Below are 19,925 nucleotides of genomic sequence, written 5' to 3'. Positions count from 1 at the left end.
ATAGTCAGATCTTTTTTTCCCGTAATCACTATCAAAGAGTTAAAACTAAACCTTATTGATGAATCAACAACTGATATACTTTCATTTAAGTTTTTTATTTTTATTTAGAAATTTTATTTTAATTTTAAAATAAAATTAAAATTATTTTTGAATATTTAATTTATTTAAAATAAATTTATCATATGAACAAAATTTGAACTTATGTCAAATGTATATTTGTGTACAAGTTCATTGTATGCCTTATTAAAAAATTATTTTTCTAAAATAGTCATGAGATTTTTCTAAAAACATCCACGAAAGGTTTTGCTTAAAAAAAAAAAAAACTAAAAAAGTCTCCAAAAAGGTTATCTCACACATACAATACACAAATCACAAAATACATAAAGTATAAAAAATAAGGAAAGCCCTAGGGCGTAGATCAATTGGCAAAGAAATAATTATTAGGGTGTTGCTCTTTGCGCCCTCAAATTTCGTGTTCGAACCTTACCCAGGAGATAGTTCAGCAGGTAAGGAACAATCTTGAAAAATGAAAAATACTTACCGCCCTCACGTTTGCTATTGTGCTAGGAGTTGAAACTTGTCTGCTGAGTTACTTAATTTATCTCTCCTGCTAAAATCATGGAGCCGAACAGCGGGGGCGCTTGCGATGGTGCGTTAACAAAAAAACAAATAAATAAATAAGAAAATACCTCAACAATTAGCCAAAAACAAAAACAATAGGTCTAAGAAATATAATTGTCTCTTCAAATAATTTAATACAATAATACATATTATTATTATCTATGATTTCTCAAAGAGTAATATTACTCCTAAGTTTGTGCTCAAGCCAACTTTTTATGACTTTTGGAAATAAAAGCAAAAAAATAGATACGATATGAAATAAAAATGAGGAAACGATATTTTTTTAAAAAGGTAAAAAATGGATACAGGGAAAAGACGTAAATAAAAAAAATATAAGAATTTTTTTGTAAACATAATTTTTAACATAAATTTTCTTAAAAAATAATTATTTAATTTAAAAATAAAAATAAATTGTATAATGCATTCAAACAAACACAAATATATCCATAAACGATGACTTACTAATTAATCAAATAATCAAAAGTTAAAATATTATTGTTATAAATTCTCAAGCAACAATAGTACTCATTGAGTTAAGAGATGTACAAATCTTCGTCTAATTTTACATAAACTAAGATTAGCTATCATGTAGTACGAGTGATATGAGATTGTGTAAGGATAATAATCTCAAGATTAGCTCCGACGCAAAAGTTATCATTTAAGGAGTTTGTGGGCAAAATTGTACATTACTTATTGTCTATAATTTTCCATCTCTCAATTACCAAGAGTCTGAATAAAAATATACAATGTGGCAGCTAATATCAAATTTTCCTTATAAACAAATTTCTTATAAAACATAATAATCCAACTAACATGATGACGGTGACTTTACAAGGCAGTGAGAACTGCCCCTTACTCATCATCCAGTTTCTATAAATTTTCTGTATCTTTCCAGTTTCTAAAACCTTCTCCCAAAAAAAAAATTTAAAGTCCATGTTTCGTGCAAGACTCATTTCTTCATCTTGATTGACTTTTTTTTATGTGATTATGAGATATATCAATCATAACTTAACTGACGCAAGTTTATGATATTATTTTTCTTCTAAAATATAGATTAAGTGATTGAATAAGTAATATATTGATAAGATTAAGGGGTCAACTCAAAGAGTAACATAATATTGCTACTTCTTAGGGGGTGTTTGTTAACTAAGATAAGAGGGAGAAAATGTTAGATATGAGAAGCATTCTGGATGTTTGGTATTTTCAACGTGTTTGTTAACCTTATCTGACTATTTTCGAAAAAGGTCTCACGCGACCTCTTATCTCCCCATTTCAAGATAAATTTATCCGACCTCCCTCCTCGGATAAATTTATCTTGCTCTTTCAAGATAAGGCTGAATTATTTATCTGCCCCTTATAAGATAATTAATGCCATTTAGTGCATTTTAAAGATTTAAATTTATTAAAAAATCTTATTTATTTAACTCTTATAATTAATATTTTTAAGATATTTTTAAATTATTATATGTTTTGATAATTTTTAAAATTTAAATGACATTATTCATTTTATTGATTTTTAAAATTTAAATTTCTCTCTCTATATATATTTTATTTAACTCTTTTCAACTCTTTTTAAATTTATTTTTTAACATGAATTTGAAAAATAAAATATTATTTTTAATTTTAATCTTAATTTTTTTAACGATTCATATTAATCATAAAATACTATTTTAATCATAAATTTGATAATAGGGATATTTTAGTAAAAAAATCCTTATCTTGGTGCTTATCATATGTATTAACAAACACATGGAAAGAAAAAAATACAATTATCAGTAGATTCTAAAAAATTTAACAAACAATCTGATAGAAATCTTAGAATGCTTTCCGCTCTTATCTTGATCATTCCATATCTTGATCCGGAAAGTATCACAATCTTATCTTGATATCACCTTATCTTGTTCATTTTAACAAATGCCCCTAAGAGAACTGTTTTTCTTTTTCTTCCTCCTCTTCTCTTTTTTCTGTTTTATGGATTGTGTATTTTATGTTTGGGATGGTCTATTTTCTTGGAGCTGTATTGGTTTTGCTTTGCTCTATTTTTTTTTTGTGGTGTTCTTCTACTTTTTTAGCCCATAACTCCCAAATATGCTAACTTGTAACATAGTGTTTATTAAATTGAGTAAGATAAAATTACATTAAAATAATTTATCTGTAAAGTTTAAGATAATTTATTCAAAGATAAGGGAAAGATAAATTTATCTGAAAAGTTCAATATAAAAAGCCATATGACTTCTTTTCAAATAAATTTAAATAACACAATAGAAAATATTTTTATTCGAAATATTTTTATATTTTATTTTTTTAATCTATATTTTGATTGATAAACACTGTCTAAATGAATTAGGAAATTTGAATTAAAATTTTTGCATTTAGCTGTCTTTGGCTTGTGATTTGAACATCAAAAAGAAGATAGTTCTAAACACAAAATGTCAACAACAACAAAAAAAAAAAGAGATTGGCAATCCCATAAAGCAATTAAAAACACACTTAAAAGTACCAAAAAAAAAACTTCCCACAGGCCAAAAAGCAATGAGAAAACAAATGTAGTGATCCATCAAGAAAGGAACACAAAAAGCATTGGTCTAATGAAATTTATGAAAATGATTACGGGAGATCTTTATAATTAATCACATTGCAAAAATATTATTGGTCATACTTTAGCAAGTGTGGTCAAATCAATCATGGAGACACGTAGAACATATAACCATTGTCAAATATATGTTGTTTTAAGCATAATATTTGAAACATTTCTTATAGTGAATTGAGCATTATTTTCTTTTGCCCATTTCACAAGAGGGATTGAGTCAACATGCAATCTATAAAGTCTTTTATGTGAAAGGAATCACATCTATTGTGCAATGCGGGTGAGAGGGTGTGTGTGTCCCACCTCTTATGAGATTACACTCTCTTTTTTTTTTTTTCTTTTACAATTTATTTGCGTCAAATAAATTTTATGTTGTTCGACGCGAGTCACATAAAAATATCGATAAGAAATAATTATTTAAATATTATTATTGTGATGATTTTATAAATACAAGATATTTTTATTTCAACTAACGATATCAAAAAATATTAATGTCATAATAAACTTTGTTTAGCAAAAGCTAAGCAAGATATATCCTATAATTACACACAAATTCAGATAAAGATTGTTATGATCACGTGTATGGAAAATGATTATGTTAGTATTCTAATTTTCTTTCTAGTTAAGATATAAAAAAAAAATTAAAGTCTCTGAAGAAGTTCAAAATGCTCAAAGTCAACAACTCGAGCAATTATATTGATAAGAAGACCCATATATATTTGCGAGAGTACATGCTCCATGGTTAACTCAAACCATTAATAAATATACATCACTAATCTAATTTTACCAAAAAATAAAATTCATATAAGAAAGAATCATTGTGTGATGATTAACTTATTCTTACTATTATTAATAATATTATAAAATTTGATACTCATGCATATACTCTTATCCCAACACATGTTTTGAGTCTCTATCCAATTAGATTATTTCTCCCATATGACCACCATCAAAGAGAAGCTTTTTTCTATACTATAGTTGTAAGTCTATTCTTGTATAGCACATTAATTACACTGATACTTTTGTATAAAATTTGTAACAAAAGTTTATTATAGGAATATTCTCTTGCCCGCTTTAGGGGGGGACACCCTCTCTCTGATATTATCTGCGTTGGACATTTATTTAACACGAATAACATAACAATTTCGAAGTTTATTATATGTCTTATTCAAAAAATATTTTCCTAAAATAGTCATGAGAGTTTTCTAAAATCATCCACGAAAATTTTTATCAAAAAAAATAAAAAACCTAAAAGGTCTCAAAAAAAATTGAGTATCTCACACATATAATACACAACTCACAAAACACATAAAAGATTAAAAAAAAAAGAAAGAAAAGAAGTGCCTCAAGAATTAGCTAGAAACAAGAATAATAAGCCTAAAAAATATAACTATCTTACCAAATAATCAAATACAAGAATACATATTGTTGTCTATGATTTCTCAAGCAGTAATATTGCTCCTTGAGTTAAGAGAGAGATATGCAGATCCCCTCAGCCTCATAGAAGTTAAGATCGAATCCCAAATAAACATTTTTCATTTGAGAGAAAGGAATTAGATTCTATAAAATGAACCCATAAAGGTGTTAATGGCACAAAAATAATGAGCGCCAAGAAACCACAAATTTTCCTATAAATAATTTTTTTAAGAAAAAATAATCCAATTAACACGATGTTGAAGACTTTATGAGTCTGATATATTTTTGTTTTAATTAAAAATGCAAAATAATAACATAATAATCTAGTTTATGTAAAAGTTAATGCTAAATAATCCCATAATTACAAAATAATAATAATAATAAATGGTATAAAAATGGAGTCTTACATCGCACCAAACATGAGGTCTATTATAAATGTTTTTCTTATTTTTTGAGGTTTGTTAAATGAAAAAGAACAACATGGCACGTCACAAACAATGAGGGCTAAGAAGTCACAATTACAGTTTTTGCTCAAGTCAAATTTTACATATAGATAAATTTCTTACTGAAAATAATAATCCAAAATTAACATGATGTGGTGATGATTTTGCAAAATTTCAGATATTTTTGTTCTAGTTAAAAATACATAATAATACAATATTAATCTAATTTATGTAAAACTTAAATGATCGAAATATCCCATAATTACACTAAAAAAGGGGATGAGGATGGAGTCTTGCATGAAACTTGAGATCTATTGTAAAATGTTTTTGTTGAAAACATTTTTCTTATGACTTACTAGTTAGTAAATTCTAAAAAAATCACAATACTTTGACAAGCAGAGATAGTAAAATTTTTAAATCTAATTATGTTATGTTTTTTCCTGACAAAAGAATAGTTGGAGGCAAGCCTGCAACGGCTACGGGCAAGTCTCGACGAGTGGTCCGTCAGGGGGTGGCTAGCACCTGCAAATACTCCGACGCTCTAGTGAGTAAAGGGTAGAAAGTGGCACAATATCAGTGACTCAGAGAGAAGAACATACCTTAATTAGCTCTGAGGAGAACGGATTTATATAGAAGGAAGAGAAGTCCACATGCATGCATGCGTCATGCGCGTTTGTAGGTGATGAGACTAAATATTCGGCACCGATAAAAGTTCTTAGGTGGCAACATAGTATCGACAGGATTCTTATTAATGTGGATGAGATCCGCCATTAACGAAGATGAGATTTGAGAGGACGCAAGGATATCTAGTATGGAACTGCAATAATGTTACTACAAACTAGCACAGGGCCAGGGTTAGACTGAGATTGGGCCATGAAGGTTGGGCTAAGATTGGCCTAGGACGGTTGGGCCAAGATTGGGCCGGGACAATCCATGTTATAAATTCAACCTATAGTAGTTAAGAGTTATTGAGCAGAAAGTAAAAGAAGAAGAACACAAAAAAACTGAGCTAAAACCAACCCAAAAAAATCCCTAGAAATCAGGGTATCCCACACATACAATACACAGGTCATAAAACACAAAAAGGAGGAGAAGAACAATGTGGTACCCTGAGAATTAGCCAGAAACAAGAGTAATAGGTCTAAGAGATACAACTGTCTCACCAAAGAATCAAATGTTAGAATATTATTATTATTATTATTGTAATTTCTCAAGCAACAAAATTACTCATTGAGTTGAGAGATGTACAAATCCCCATCAACTTTACACAAACTAAGATGAGCTCCTAAGTCCTAAGTTGAAGTTGTCATTTGGAGAGTTGTGGGCAACATATATAATGAAACTACTTCAGGTCTTATAAAAGGTTTTTGCAAAAAATATTATAAAATCTTTTATGTCTCACTGTTCTAATTTTACTTATAAACTAAAATCCTTATAAGAAATAAGCATCTAAATGTCATTATTGTGATGTTTTTATAACTAAGTAAAAGATTTTTTTATTCCAACTAACAATATCTAATCTAACGTCATAATAAATTTTGTTTAGCAAAAGTTATGCAAGATATATCCTATAATTACACACAAATTGAGATGAAGATTGAGTCTTGCACGAAGACATCACAAAAAATCTTCTTTTTTTTTTGTTTGAAAAAAAGAAAGTTCTAGAAACGTGAAAGAAGATTTAGAAAATACCAAGTGTTTGATTTTGTGTTTCCTAACGAGGCCCAAGGCAATGACGATGGTTCGGGTTAGCTTTATAGGCTTCAGTCCGGAATTGAAGCAACGGTTCAACCCACTTACTGGCAGCTCATTTATAAAAGTTAGGCCATAAGTCCTTAACCCTCTCTTTGGAGAAGAAATGAGCCTTGGCTCATTTGCTCAAGAGAAGGGGAGCAAGCCCAAGCCCAAGCCCATTCTTAGCCCATCTATCTCTTGCCCTAGGCCTACAATATAAAAGGGAATGTGTTTCTCTTCCTTGTCCCTATGTGGCGGCCGATCCTCTCTCTCTTGTTTTCTTCTTGGCCGATTGTTCTCTCCCTCATTCCTTGTTCAACCGATTGTGATGGGATCTTCTTGCCTTCTGTGGTTGATCCGTCCTTCCATGTGTTCGATAGCATTTCCTTGTGTACGAAAGTCGGTCCTTTACTATCGTTTGAAACCTTTACATATCCGAGGCTGAGGTCTTCTTTTTTGGGGAAGTTTATCTCTTGGCTTTGTGCTTTTGACCCTTCATCGTGGTGATCGATCTACCTTGGTGGTGACCTATTTTGTGTGGCTTTGATTGATTGGGGTGGGAGAGTATTTCGTTCTGTTCAGCCAAGAGGTGTTGGGGTCTTTTCTGGGCTTTCGATTTGAGGGGGGGTTTCGAATCCTTGGACGTGTGGGTTGCTTTTGTGGCTTGGTGTCCCTATTCGTTGGTTGTTGCCTAAGTGGTGATTGAACGAGCCCAAATCTGAGCCTTGGAGCAGTCTTCGTGACTGCCATTGTTGCTAAACAGGGAGTTTATATTTCTACCGTGATTTATTCTTACATTCGAATGTTTTGGTTTGATTTTGATTGAGTACTAACCTACTATTTTGTAATAATTTTTCCAACACTAAGAAACTATAAATTTTAAAATGTAAGGCAAAGAAAATACAAAAAAAAAAAAAAAATGCAGCCCCTGCCTTAGATTTCCTGTAAAAGATTAGTCACTGAAAATGGCCCTTTTGAGTTTATGTTTTTTTATTCTTTTTAATTTGATAATTATATTAGGGGTTATAGTAAAACAAAAACTATAAAATAAGAGATGGGCGACAATAATTGAATTTCATTATCCGATAATGTATTCTCAATATCGTCCTTGTGGAAGTTCAACCTTTTAAGAGTTTTCATATATCTTTTAGATTTGAGGTTTGAATTTAAAGTTTATTTTGATTGTAGGATGACGATTATTTATAACATTAAAATTGTATATTTCAATCAAATTAAGATTAAGGTAATAAATTTGTCTTTCTAACAATAACTATAATTTAAATTAAGTATTTCCTAACAATAAAAAATTCGCATAATCACGTGTATAGAAAATAATTTCGTTGGAAACTCAATTTCCATTTTAGCTAAAAAAAAAAAAAAAAAAACAATTTTGCTTTGCCCTTGGAATTTTACCAATCACCAAATGATGTTTCCCCAAAATTTAAAGCAATTTTCTTGCTAGTAGCAAAATCCATTTCTAAAACCGAGATGATATAAAATAATATAAATTTAAAAATCACTTAATATTAAAAGTAATATAAACCCCACGTTCAAGTAATTTTTAAATTCATATTATTGTATATCATATTAATTTTTGTTAATAGAATTTTTGTTAAAAATAATATAAATTCTTATTTTTCTTTCACAACAATTAGGAAATTAAGGACTGTCTCTCTCTCTCTCTCTCTCTCTCTCTCTCTCTCTCTCTCTCTCTGTCTCTCTCTGATTTAGCGGGAAATAGAAAGAATAATAAAAACTAAAAGGACATGCATCTTAAACTAAATCGCCAGGTTGACGAGAAGAATCCTCGTAGATCTCATCTTCCTTAATTTCTTTGCAGCCATCGTCAACAATTCCATTTCCAGTCAGTTCGTTGGCTCTCCTAGCTTGAAAATCCCAATCTGTTCTAGCCAAAACAACAGCCATGGCCACTGCACACGAGCTCTGAGCAGCCAAGAGGCCCAGCCACAGCCCTTCAAAATCGAATCCCGCGAAGAACCCTAACCCTACAGCCACCGGCATTCCGGCCAAGTAGAAGCAACCCAGGTTTATTTTTGCTCCCACTCTCGGCCGAGCTGTTCCTCTCAGCACGCCGCAGCCGGCTGTTTGCGGGCAGTTTCCGAGCTCGCAGAGCCCGATTATGGGCAGAACAAGCGACGTTAGAGCGATGATTTCCTTGTCATTCGTGAACATGGTGGCCCAAACTTTCTTTACATTCACGACGAAAACCAGAGCCGCAAATCCCAGTATGACGCCTGAACAAAGGCCTATAATGGCAGCCAGTTTTGCCCTCGCAGGCCGGCCGGCCCCGAGCTCGTTTCCGACACGTGTAGATACGCTGAAGCTTAGAGAAGACGGGAATATGTAGATGAGAGAGGTGGTTTGGATCAGAATTCCCATTGAAGCGACGGTGGCTCTTGGGTTGGCGAGCCACCCACATAGCAGAATGATAAGTTCGTACCACCACCACTCGAGGCACACTGAAATGCAGCTTGGAATGGCCAAGTTCAAGAGAGATTTCCAGCCTCTCAGGCACTCCATGGACAAGCTTCCCCATGTTTCTTTGTATATACCAGAGATCAATATGTAAATGATCAATGAAGCTACAAAATTGAAGTTGAACCAAACCCCACCAAGGGCCACGCCTTTGATTCCGAGACCAAGTTTCGAGACAAGAAAATAGTTGATCGGTACGTGCAGAACAGTTGTTATAGTAGCACAGAGTAAGAGAGGTAAGGTTATGGATTGAGTTCGGAGATAGATTCTCAATGGGTGGAGAAGCGATTGAGCAAAGAGGTCCGGGAGAGAATATAGAATATATACTTGGGCTTTTTCGGCTATGGACTCATCTTGGCCAAAGAAGAGGAGAATCGTCTTCATGTTAATCCAAAGAAGAGCTATTGGAAACGAAATGGAGATGAGCAAAAGCACAGTTCTTTGCAAGGAAACGCCAAGGAGGGAGTGTTTCTTGGCACCAAAGGCTTGGCCACAGACGGGTTCCATTCCCATGGCGAGGCCGGAGAGAACCGAGTAGCCGGTGATGTTGGCGAACCCCAGTGCGAGGGAGCCACCTGCCAGGGCTAGGCCGCCGAGGCGGCCTAGGAAGATCATAGAGACCATGGACCGGAAGTAAAGCAACAGAGAAGTCAACACCGTGGGGAAAGCTATTTTGGCAATGGACTTGGCTTCTGTGATAGCCAGAGAAAGATCATAGTCACAGGTGATCTTGTCTGGCTGCTCCTTAGCTTGGCCTTGTTGCAGCGGGGCCGGAGACGGAGGCAGGCTTTTTGGGATCAAAGGGCTGAAAATGTAGGGTTCTTGGGCATCAACCTGGCCGGATTGGCATAAGCAGCAGGCAGGGGCAGGTTGTTTACACATTGTTATTGACAATGTGTTGGTATATATGGATCGAAAGGGATATTGGTGGGGTGGCTTTTATAGGATGAGGAAAAACTTTACCTTAAAACAAACGAGTGTGAATGAAGACAGTAGGGGTGGAACTAATATTGGATTACAAAAATATGAGGCAAGGAAGGAGGACAAAGGCAATGTTTTTAGATCAAATCCCAACAAACAAAGGGGCTTTGGAAGGTTGCTCATGTCTCCATGGACTACCAGCCCAACTTTTGTCTCTTACGCACTGCCATCCTCTGTATTGTCTCCACCGCAGGAGAACAACCTTTCAAACTAGTTATTCAAATGGACAAATTATAAGGTATTGTCAGCATCGATCATTACTTATTTATTTGTTAAATACGCATTATTTTGGCTATTTTTTTTGGTACACAGATATTATTTTTGACAAGTCATAATATGTAGTGATGAGGTGAACATGAAAAAGTAAGTCATAGTCATGCATATTGAAGGAAATTAATCTACTTTTATTTTTGGATTTGAAGAAATTAATTCGTATATACTTTGCCACTATTATTAAAATTGTTAGCCTTAATTCGAGGAGATATATACTGCCATTAATGTAGTTAAGATTTTACCTTTTCTTAAATAACTAACTCTTACCACCACCTGTTAATTAGATCGAATTACATAAAGAAAAAAGATATAAAATTTAATTAATGCAGTTCAATCCTAGCTAGCAAACCTGTATCCATGCATATATCTAGTGTACTCAATGCATATGTAATCAGTGATACAAAGCAGTCTCTTAGTGATCAACAGCATCTGCAATGCATTCTGCATGTATTGCCAAAAACAAAATTCATCTGCAATGCATTAATCACGAAAAATATATAGCAACACTACTACTCTCATATATAACTTAATTATATATATATATATATATATCATCTCTCATATTATATATTGAGATGTCTCGCTCAACAATTATTAGGCGGGCGGGCTAGCTGTTTGTAAAGCAACAAATCTAATGAGATTAAATTTAATTAATTGCTACGTTTATCCCCTAATTAAAACAATAGTGAATTTAATTTTTTGTAATACATCATTTTTATCATATTTAAATTTATAATTATCTAATAGTTATAATGATTTATGCAATCTAGCTAGACTTTATGGTATATGCTGACTCATGATATAGAAAGGACAACCGGCAATATTGTATATATATCCATCATCCTTGTTCTTGTTTTTCTTTCATATATATATATATATATATATCTTGAGTTTGGATGAATGCGTTGAGAGTGAAGAACAAAAATACAAAAGCCAAACAGAGAGAGTATACAAACTAATTAATTAGACCTAAATTAAGCCAGTTGATTTTGTTTAGATTTGTAATACTTAACTTAAATTAGTTAGATACACTTGTTTAGATTGCTCTAATAAGTAATTAATTGTCGATAAAATTAAAAAAATAACACATTTTTTATAAAATAAATCCATCCACGTACAATATTTAGTCTTATTTCCCTTTCAGAAAAAGTCAAAAAAAAGGAGGAGGAAAGAGAAAATCCACAAAAAGGGCCATTGGCACAAGATAATCTTCCCATTCATACTCTTTTTGTCCTTAATATCCAAAATGCAAAATGTGAACAAACTGGCGAGCAAGACCGAGACGAGGATGAGCTTCAAAGACTGATCAGTGATACCTTTAAGTAATAATTTGTTGTCTGTCGCCTAATTGTTATCTAATTAATCCATCCATCGATTCTGATCAGTGCTTTGTTTTAGCAAATCACAGTACTGATGGCCCTGGCGTGGCCCATCCTCCATATATGAGTCAAAAGATTGAGAGGATGGATTGGACGGTGGATGCCATGCCATGCCATCATCTCCATGATCTTCCCAAGGCTAATTCATTCATCCCATTAAAGTTAAGCTTTCTCATGACAATGTCCGGTGGTGACCATGCTTCCTCGTCAAGACAAGTATCTCAAGAATTCATTATTAATTAATCACTTTTTGACCACTACTCTTCAACCAAAGCCAAAGCCAAAGCCATGTTACAATGATAGATGAGACGAGACACAAGCACGTACATCACAAGGAATTGATTTTTAACTTGTTAGAAATTTCATTTCTCCATTAATTCATTGTCCTAATATATATATATGAATTTCACTATTTAAAACATTTATAAAATATTTTAAATCTAGTTGGCTGGCCACTGTGGGCCGAAAGTAAGGGCCCTACCTAATAAAACATTTATAAACTATATGGCCCTTTCTCTTCTTTTCCCTTTCGTTATCCCAAGCCAAGGAAGAAGAAAACTGGAGCCTGGAGTCCGAATGTGAACGTATATGGTTGGGAACTTGGAAGTCAGTCATCTGCACCGCACGTGACTCGTCACATATAGCTGCCTGATCACATACTTTTCATCATAGCTTGACACGTGTTCTCAAAGTACAACCGATGATCGAAACGTGTGCTTGTCAGTGTCACCAACACGAAGTGGGTTCCGCTCCACACCCGAACCCAAACCAACCCAAGAGCGAGCAAATACATATATACATTTATTTTCACTATCTTTTTATTTTTATATAATAATATGAGAAAATAATTGGTTTTAATTCTAACTAATAATTTGGCTGATAAATTATTGTTTTGATAATAATTTTATATATTTAATAAATTCATTGAAATTTACTCTCTTAATTTCTTTAAATCCATTGTAGAAGTAAAACGTTGAAAAGTCTTACTGGGCCGACCCATTTGTGACTGGGCTCAGCTGCCCGGCCCATTTCATAAGCCACCATTTCTCAGTGTGTGTTTCGGGTCAGCTCGCTTTCGCTCTTGCGCTCACCTTTTTGTTTTTTAGGCGCTCAATTTGTTTGAATTCCTAACCTACATAAAAATATACAAATGTTTATTTTATATTTATATATAAAATATATTTACGCTGAAACAAACATGCTCTATATATTGTTTGGAAAAATATTTTTTTTTCTAAAAACATTGAACGTACAATGTTATATATAAACATTGAAAATATGAATATAAATCGGTACTAATATTTAAATTTTATATTCTATAATAATGATGATGGTATTTGAGACCGACCACCACGTGCCACCTCTGCGACTGGACCTCGGGAATGGTACCTCGGACTTGGTAATGTCGGACCTCGGGTGTAGAACCTGCAAGATAATGGAGGGTCGGGGTTAGAATCTCCCGGGATGGACTCCGATGCTCAAATCAGTAGAGTAAAGGCGAGTAGAAGTAAATGAGAGAGCTGTAGAGCTTGAATATACCTGGCAAGAGTCCTTGTCTTTTATAGGCGAACTCGTTTTGGGGTACCCGAGATGAGCGGGCACGACTCCCGAGAATCCCGGTCAAGTTGGAACGGGTCTTGCGGTTCGGCCCGAATTTCCCGGGCTCCGCTCCGGAGTGTTGACTTGCCACGTGTCGGTCTCTCAGGTGATCTGCGTGGCAGGTGAGACTATCAGCGCGTAGGGGTATTCTAGTAATTTCAGTTGGTGCCACATCAAATAAGTTGGTTATTGTACTTTAATTTTTGTCGTTAAAACTTCTAAATTTTAATTTTTCTTATAATTCAACCTATCTTTTTTATTTCTCATTGAATTTTGTTAAAGAAAACTTATGTGATATATATTAATATAAAATCAAAAACTATTTAACATTAAAATTAACATAAAGCCCACAAAGAAGTGATTTTGAGATTTATATTGATATATATCATATTAGTTTTCATTAATAAAATTTGAAAAAAAAATTACAAAATGATTGAATTGTAACAAAGATAAAAGTTTAGTGGTTGTGATGATGAAGATTAACGCATAGTGACTAATTTATTATGAAGTATAAAGTTGAAAGATTAAGAGTGAAATTTACTTTTTAGTCTAAGTTTTAAAATAAAAATTATTTTTTAAAATATTAATTATCGAGAAGTCATCGTCTTATATGATTTTTTTTATGTAAAATATAAATAATATGTTATTAATTCATTTTATGTGAATACTAAATTGAATAAAAACACTTAAAAGAAAACATTTTTAAATAAATAAAAAAAAACAAAGAAAGAAGCATTTGTGGTATTGTCTATTTTAGAAGTTAGAAGCAAACGTGTTTATATTTTATTTGTTTTTTATTTGGGTTTGGGTTTGGGTTTGAGACGCGGCCATTGCGCTACACAAAACGTGTACAACTAACGACCACCACCGTTGGTTGCTTGACAGTTGGTCAAATATAAAGTTGAAAACACCATGCCAATGCCATGCAGGCACTAGCAATAATTGTATGTATGGTACTACCTAAGAAAATGAAGAGACATACGACTAACCCAGCATAGGCTGCCCTTGGGCCTATCCGTAGGGTCCCCAAAAGGGAGGTGAGCCAAAATAATAATAATAATTTAATTTGATAGAAGTTGAATGTAAATAGTATATTTCTTATATTAATTTTGTTTAATGTAAAAGATGTCTTATTATATTACTATTATGTTACATTTATAAAAGACATCTTACCTAATTTAAAATAATATAAAAATTAAAAATGAGAGTGGACAACCATGACCTTTGATGGTGTAAATAATTTAAATTAACAAATAAATTTAATGTTATAATTAAACAAATTATTATTACGTTATATTTATAAATTAAATTTATTATAATTTATTTTTTCTCCCTAAAGACCTGATGAAATAAGATATCTAGTTTTTAATAAATTTCAATTTATATATTCCATCTATAATTTTTTTGAAAACATGACATATTTTGTGATATTGATAATTTAAATTTATTTTTAGAATTAAAAATTTAAAAAAAATTATAATTGTAGAAATATAAATACGATTCGCGATATTAAATTTTGTAAAGAAAGTAAATTATTTTCGAAATGCATAAATAGCTTATAGACAGTGGCGGAGCCACATAAAGCCAAGGGTGGGCAACTGCCCACCCTGGATTTTTAAAAAATTATTATATATAATAATTTTTTTTTTAAATGCCCATCCTAAATTTTTAAAAAATTCTAGATTTTGAATATATTGATCGATGAAGATAAGGGTGTAGGGTAATTACCTTTGATTGTCGAAAATCATCAGTCACGATGGCCGGTGACAATTGCCAGTGCATTTACACGCATTAGGTTTGGGCCAAAATTTAAGTTTAGATCTACAAAATTTGATCGTTAGATTTTAATGATTTTTGGGTATGTTGGTTGATGGGAATAAGGGTATCGGGCGGTTGCCTCTAATCACCGAAAATCATCGGCCATGGTGGCGATTGCCAGTGCTTTTTTCAATATTGACTGAAACTTAAAAATAAGATATATAAAAATCTGACTCACTTTTGTTTTGTATATGTTAACCTCCCTTGACCGTTTCTTTAACTATGTTTTAATTAAAGAGATTAATTTTTTTCATTTTTTGTTATAAATTTGTCAATTACATATTTTAAACTATAGCATAAAATATATTTTATGTCATGAAGTTTGTAAAGACTGGATTACGTAATTGAATTGGAGATCAATGATTGAACAATAATCTTGAAGCTTATCAAAACTTGGTTACGCAATCAAATTGGAGATTAATGATTGAACGATAATTTAGTTGTGTATATTAAAAAATAAATATTTAATAAAATTGATAATGATATTATTATGTAACATTATTAAAATATGAAATTACGTCGGTTGTATAATTAATTGATATATATTTTTTAATATTATATTATTTTTATTTTTTTATATTATTTAATTTTAAATAGAGTTTAGAATTTTGATTTAATTTTTGCCTACTCTGACAAAAATTTCTGGCTTCACCACCGCTTATAGAATACTATTAACCATTCATGTTACTGTAGGTTCAATAAAAAAAATAAAAATAAAAGTAATAAAATTTTATTTGCGTTCAACTAATTTGATTACATTGTCAATTAAAAAATATTTGCTTTCTAAATTTGAATACAAAATTTTAATTAATGATTTTGTATATCAAGAAACAAGAAAAATAAATTTTTTAATAATTTTTATTATTTATTTATATTAATAAGAAACTATTAAAATAAGAGTAATGTTAAGAGTCATGACTGATAACAGTTCGTTATGTGTCACATCCTTATTAGATGAGGTGTTAGGTAAATAAAATAATGACACATGAACTCCTTAATTCCTTTTAATAAAGAGACACCATATAATTCTTAAAATAATTATCACCTAACGCCTAGCTGAAACATTATTTTTAAGAGTTTGAGCTCTAGGCTTAGTGTTTAGTCTCACTAATACTAATGATAATGTTAACTCGAGCAATATTTCATATTGATGGAGTTAATTATTAGTGAGAAGTTTATACAAAATTCTTCATTCGCACGTGGAGTTAACTCTCAATTTTGGTTCTGATTAGGAGACATAATTTCATTATTGAACATGATAGTGTAAATTGCGGCGCTTAAGTAAATAATTATGCCTATACACTAAGTAAGCCAACAATATACCTTGTACGGAAGGAAATTAAAATATTCAAAATTTTGATCGCATCTTCTTCTTTTTTTTATTTTTTTTAATTTTAATAATCAAGTATGTACGACAAGAGATGTAAATAGGCATTCCTAATCAATCTTAATTACTTATATTTAAAATAAAAATAAATACTATAAATCATGTTTAAAAATTTATTAAAATAAATATATAAATACGATTGATTAAAACTCTATTGTTTGTGGAGACCCTCAGGACCCATCCTCATATTTAAACACCCTTTTGCATCTGTTTGTTTGGTGAAAAATATTTTTTTACAAAACACTTTTCTTGTATTTAAGGAAATGACTTTCTAGTCAATGAAAAATGAATTATAAAAATGTGAAACAATCCAAAAAAGTGATTTCTAGACTTGAAAATAGGAAGTTACTTTCTAGAGCAAATAAGCTCTTTCTCTTCCTTTGTCGATCAAGCTTCTCATAATTCGCTTGGGTTGATTTGTGTTTTGTCAACTTTTGCCTATGTTGCTATACTAGTCACCATCTTCGTCGAGCTCTACCTTTGTTTGTTTCCATTAAGATCCATCTCTCTGTATTATTGTTGTTATCTTTACTAGCCTCTACCTTTATCCATTTCTATCAAAATTCATCTCCTAATCTCTGTTTGCTTCGCTATACTAATTATCATCTCCATAGGATTTCGCCTTTCTCAATCTCTACTTGTGTCATTGCCATACTAATTATCATCTCCATAGGATTTGGCCTTTCTCAATCTCTACTTGTGTCATTGTTGTTTTCTTGCTTTACCTCTAACTGGCCATTAGTTATTGTCTAATTTTTATCATACTCTCTCTTTGTTCTTAATTGTTATATATATAATATTATTATATTTTAATCTATATTACTATTATGCATTTATTATGTTTTTTTATTTTTATGTAATAGATTTGATGATAAGAAAAAAAATATTATAATTTTTCAAATGAATGATTTTTTCGTAACATTTTCATGTTACAACCAAACAACAAAAAATATATTTCAAATAAATATTTTTTCTTGGAAAGCTATTTTCCTTTAAAAAAAATACTTTCTCCCACATAAACCCTGACTTAATTTTTCATTATGAATGCACAAACTGTAATACCCGAAAAATTTGGATTAATTAAGAATAAGCAATTTATTAGAAAAATGGGATTTCAGAGAAGATTGGTATCTAAATAGCTTGAAAAATTGACCGAATCGACTGCAGAGAGTGCCCTGGAGCCAAGATGCCAAAGAAAAATTACGTGGCATTAACAAACGTCCCGAGATAGGATTTATGGTGCCAAACGAAATTGGATTGGGAACGGTTTTCGGTACAACTAAAATGCAGCTGCCAATTGTTATAGACGATACCGAATTGTTATAGACGATTTTCGGGAAGTCAATGGAAGCTTGAGGGGGTTTCGATTTTTCATAAGGAACGACTCTTCAGTGGTTTCAGGAAGAAACAAAGAGGTTTAGGGCCAAAATAAAGATTCGGGCCAAAGTGTAGTTTTTCAAAATTGCCAGAGGAAGGTCGAAATGGTGTTTTTTTCAGAATTTTCAGGGGTCAAATAGATGTTTTTAGGCTTGAGGGTCGTAAATACAATTATGCAAAGTTGAGGGGCTTTGTGAAAATGGGTTAAAGTGAGAAAGCCAAAATGTAAGGGGTTATAATGCAATTTCAAGAAAATCCCAAGTAACCATGGCCGACCAGCCATCCCATCGTCAAATTCGGCCATGGGAGACACGAGGAAATGGCTGGGGGACCTCAGGGGCAAGGCCAAGATGAGATTTTTGGTCAACAAGTGGCCAAAATCACATCAGAATCGAGCTAACTTTCGGCTGAAAGTGGCCGAAAGTTTGCCTACTTTGATGGCGAAAAATGGAGCATTTCGGTGGGTTTTTGAACCGACTTGGGGGAGGTAGAGGCTCTAAGAGACTGGGGTTGGTTGAAATCAAGTGTTTTAAGGATCGAAAATGCCTATAAATAGGCATTCAAAGTGGTCGAGAGTTAGGAAGATTAAGGCTTCAAATTGGCCACAAAATCGAACGAATTGGCCATCCAAAATAAGGGGCTTTTGAAGCCCATGAGGTGTAGAAGCTATCTGGAGAATTTGGGGCATTTTTGTATAGGTTTGAGGGGTTTTCGAGGCTTCATCGAAAAAACTAGACAAGCGACAAAGCCGAGCCTGTGAACAGCCGATCGAAGCATTTTCGGGTCTCTTTTCAAACCCCAAAACATGTCATCTTGATTGACTTAAGGAGGGCTTTTGAGGGGTGGAGCAATCGGCTGTCGCCAGAAAAAGTTGGCCGGAGAAGACGACCGGCGCGTGCTGGTCCACACGCTAGTGCTTCACACGCGCCACTCGCCCTAGGCGCGTGGGCTTCTGGAAAAATTGGAAAAAAATACAAAAAAATAGAGAAAAATATTTTATGGAGGTCGGTGCAAAAAGTTTTGTAGTTCGGGTTCCCAATGTCTCGGTTTTAACACCAAAGAACCTCGTTTTATGTGAAAACGCAACATCTGGGCAAGTCTAATATTTTTCCCTTGAAGTTCATAGCCTATAATGAATTCTTATGAAATTAGATTTGAGAAAATAATCTCGATATATTTATTGGAATTTTTGAAAAGGAAAATAAAAGAAAATGAAGGAAAATGAAATAAATAGAATATTGAGGATATTTAGTAATTAAATATTTTTTTGATGATTGAGGTGATCGAGATGATGTGACTGGTGCAACTTTTGAGAGTTAACACGAGAATCGAGGTCAGTCACGCATATCGAGGCGATGCGAGTTTTTCTAGGTGATTTGATCTATGGGCAAATGTGAGTTTTTCCTATCTTATATAAAATGATTGTTTATTATGCATGATATTTATGAAAGATATGATTGCTTATATATGCATGATATTTACGAAAGATATGATTCATTTTGTCATATTGCATGAAAAATTATGATATTTGCATGGCATGATATTATTGTCACGTTGATATTTGTGCATGGGAATAGGATGTCGCCCCCAGAGTGTAGCCATAATTCTCCTAGGACAATGATGAAATAACGTTATGCTTATCCTGTAGAGGTTCGGGATTTGTCTAGGATTCTGTGTCAGGTTGGGCTTGAGAAGTTACACTAGGACAAATGTTTGTTCATGTATTTGCATTCTGCATTCACGTATCATGTTTTTAAACCCTCATTAGAAGTTTCATCTTCTAATGGGTTATGCTCCTGAAACATTCCACGTTT

The 19,925-nt window shown here is 32.4% G+C and overlaps 1 protein-coding gene across 1 annotated transcript; it reads right to left on the bottom strand.

The window, feature by feature from the left end:
- Nucleotides 1-8,540: 8,540 nt before the first annotated feature.
- On the bottom strand, nucleotides 8,541-10,179 carry LOC127796975 (protein DETOXIFICATION 49-like). The gene has a single exon (XM_052329368.1). It carries the CDS (start codon nucleotides 10,177-10,179, stop codon nucleotides 8,575-8,577), a length of 1,605 nt encoding a protein of 534 aa, XP_052185328.1. The 3' UTR covers nucleotides 8,541-8,574.
- Nucleotides 10,180-19,925: the final 9,746 nt, after the last annotated feature.

Source organism: Diospyros lotus, chromosome 3, assembly GCF_014633365.1.
Source record: "Diospyros lotus cultivar Yz01 chromosome 3, ASM1463336v1, whole genome shotgun sequence".
In the NCBI taxonomy this organism is placed as follows: Eukaryota; Viridiplantae; Streptophyta; class Magnoliopsida; order Ericales; family Ebenaceae; genus Diospyros; species Diospyros lotus.
The sequence above is the reverse complement of the archived record's forward strand: the minus strand, read 5'-3'. Positions and strand labels throughout refer to the sequence as shown.

Bases quoted from the DNA above. Each gene is read 5' to 3' on its own strand.
- LOC127796975 (XM_052329368.1), bottom strand. From the start codon at position 10,179: ATGTGTAAACAACCTGCCCCTGCCTGCTGCTTATGCCAATCCGGCCAG.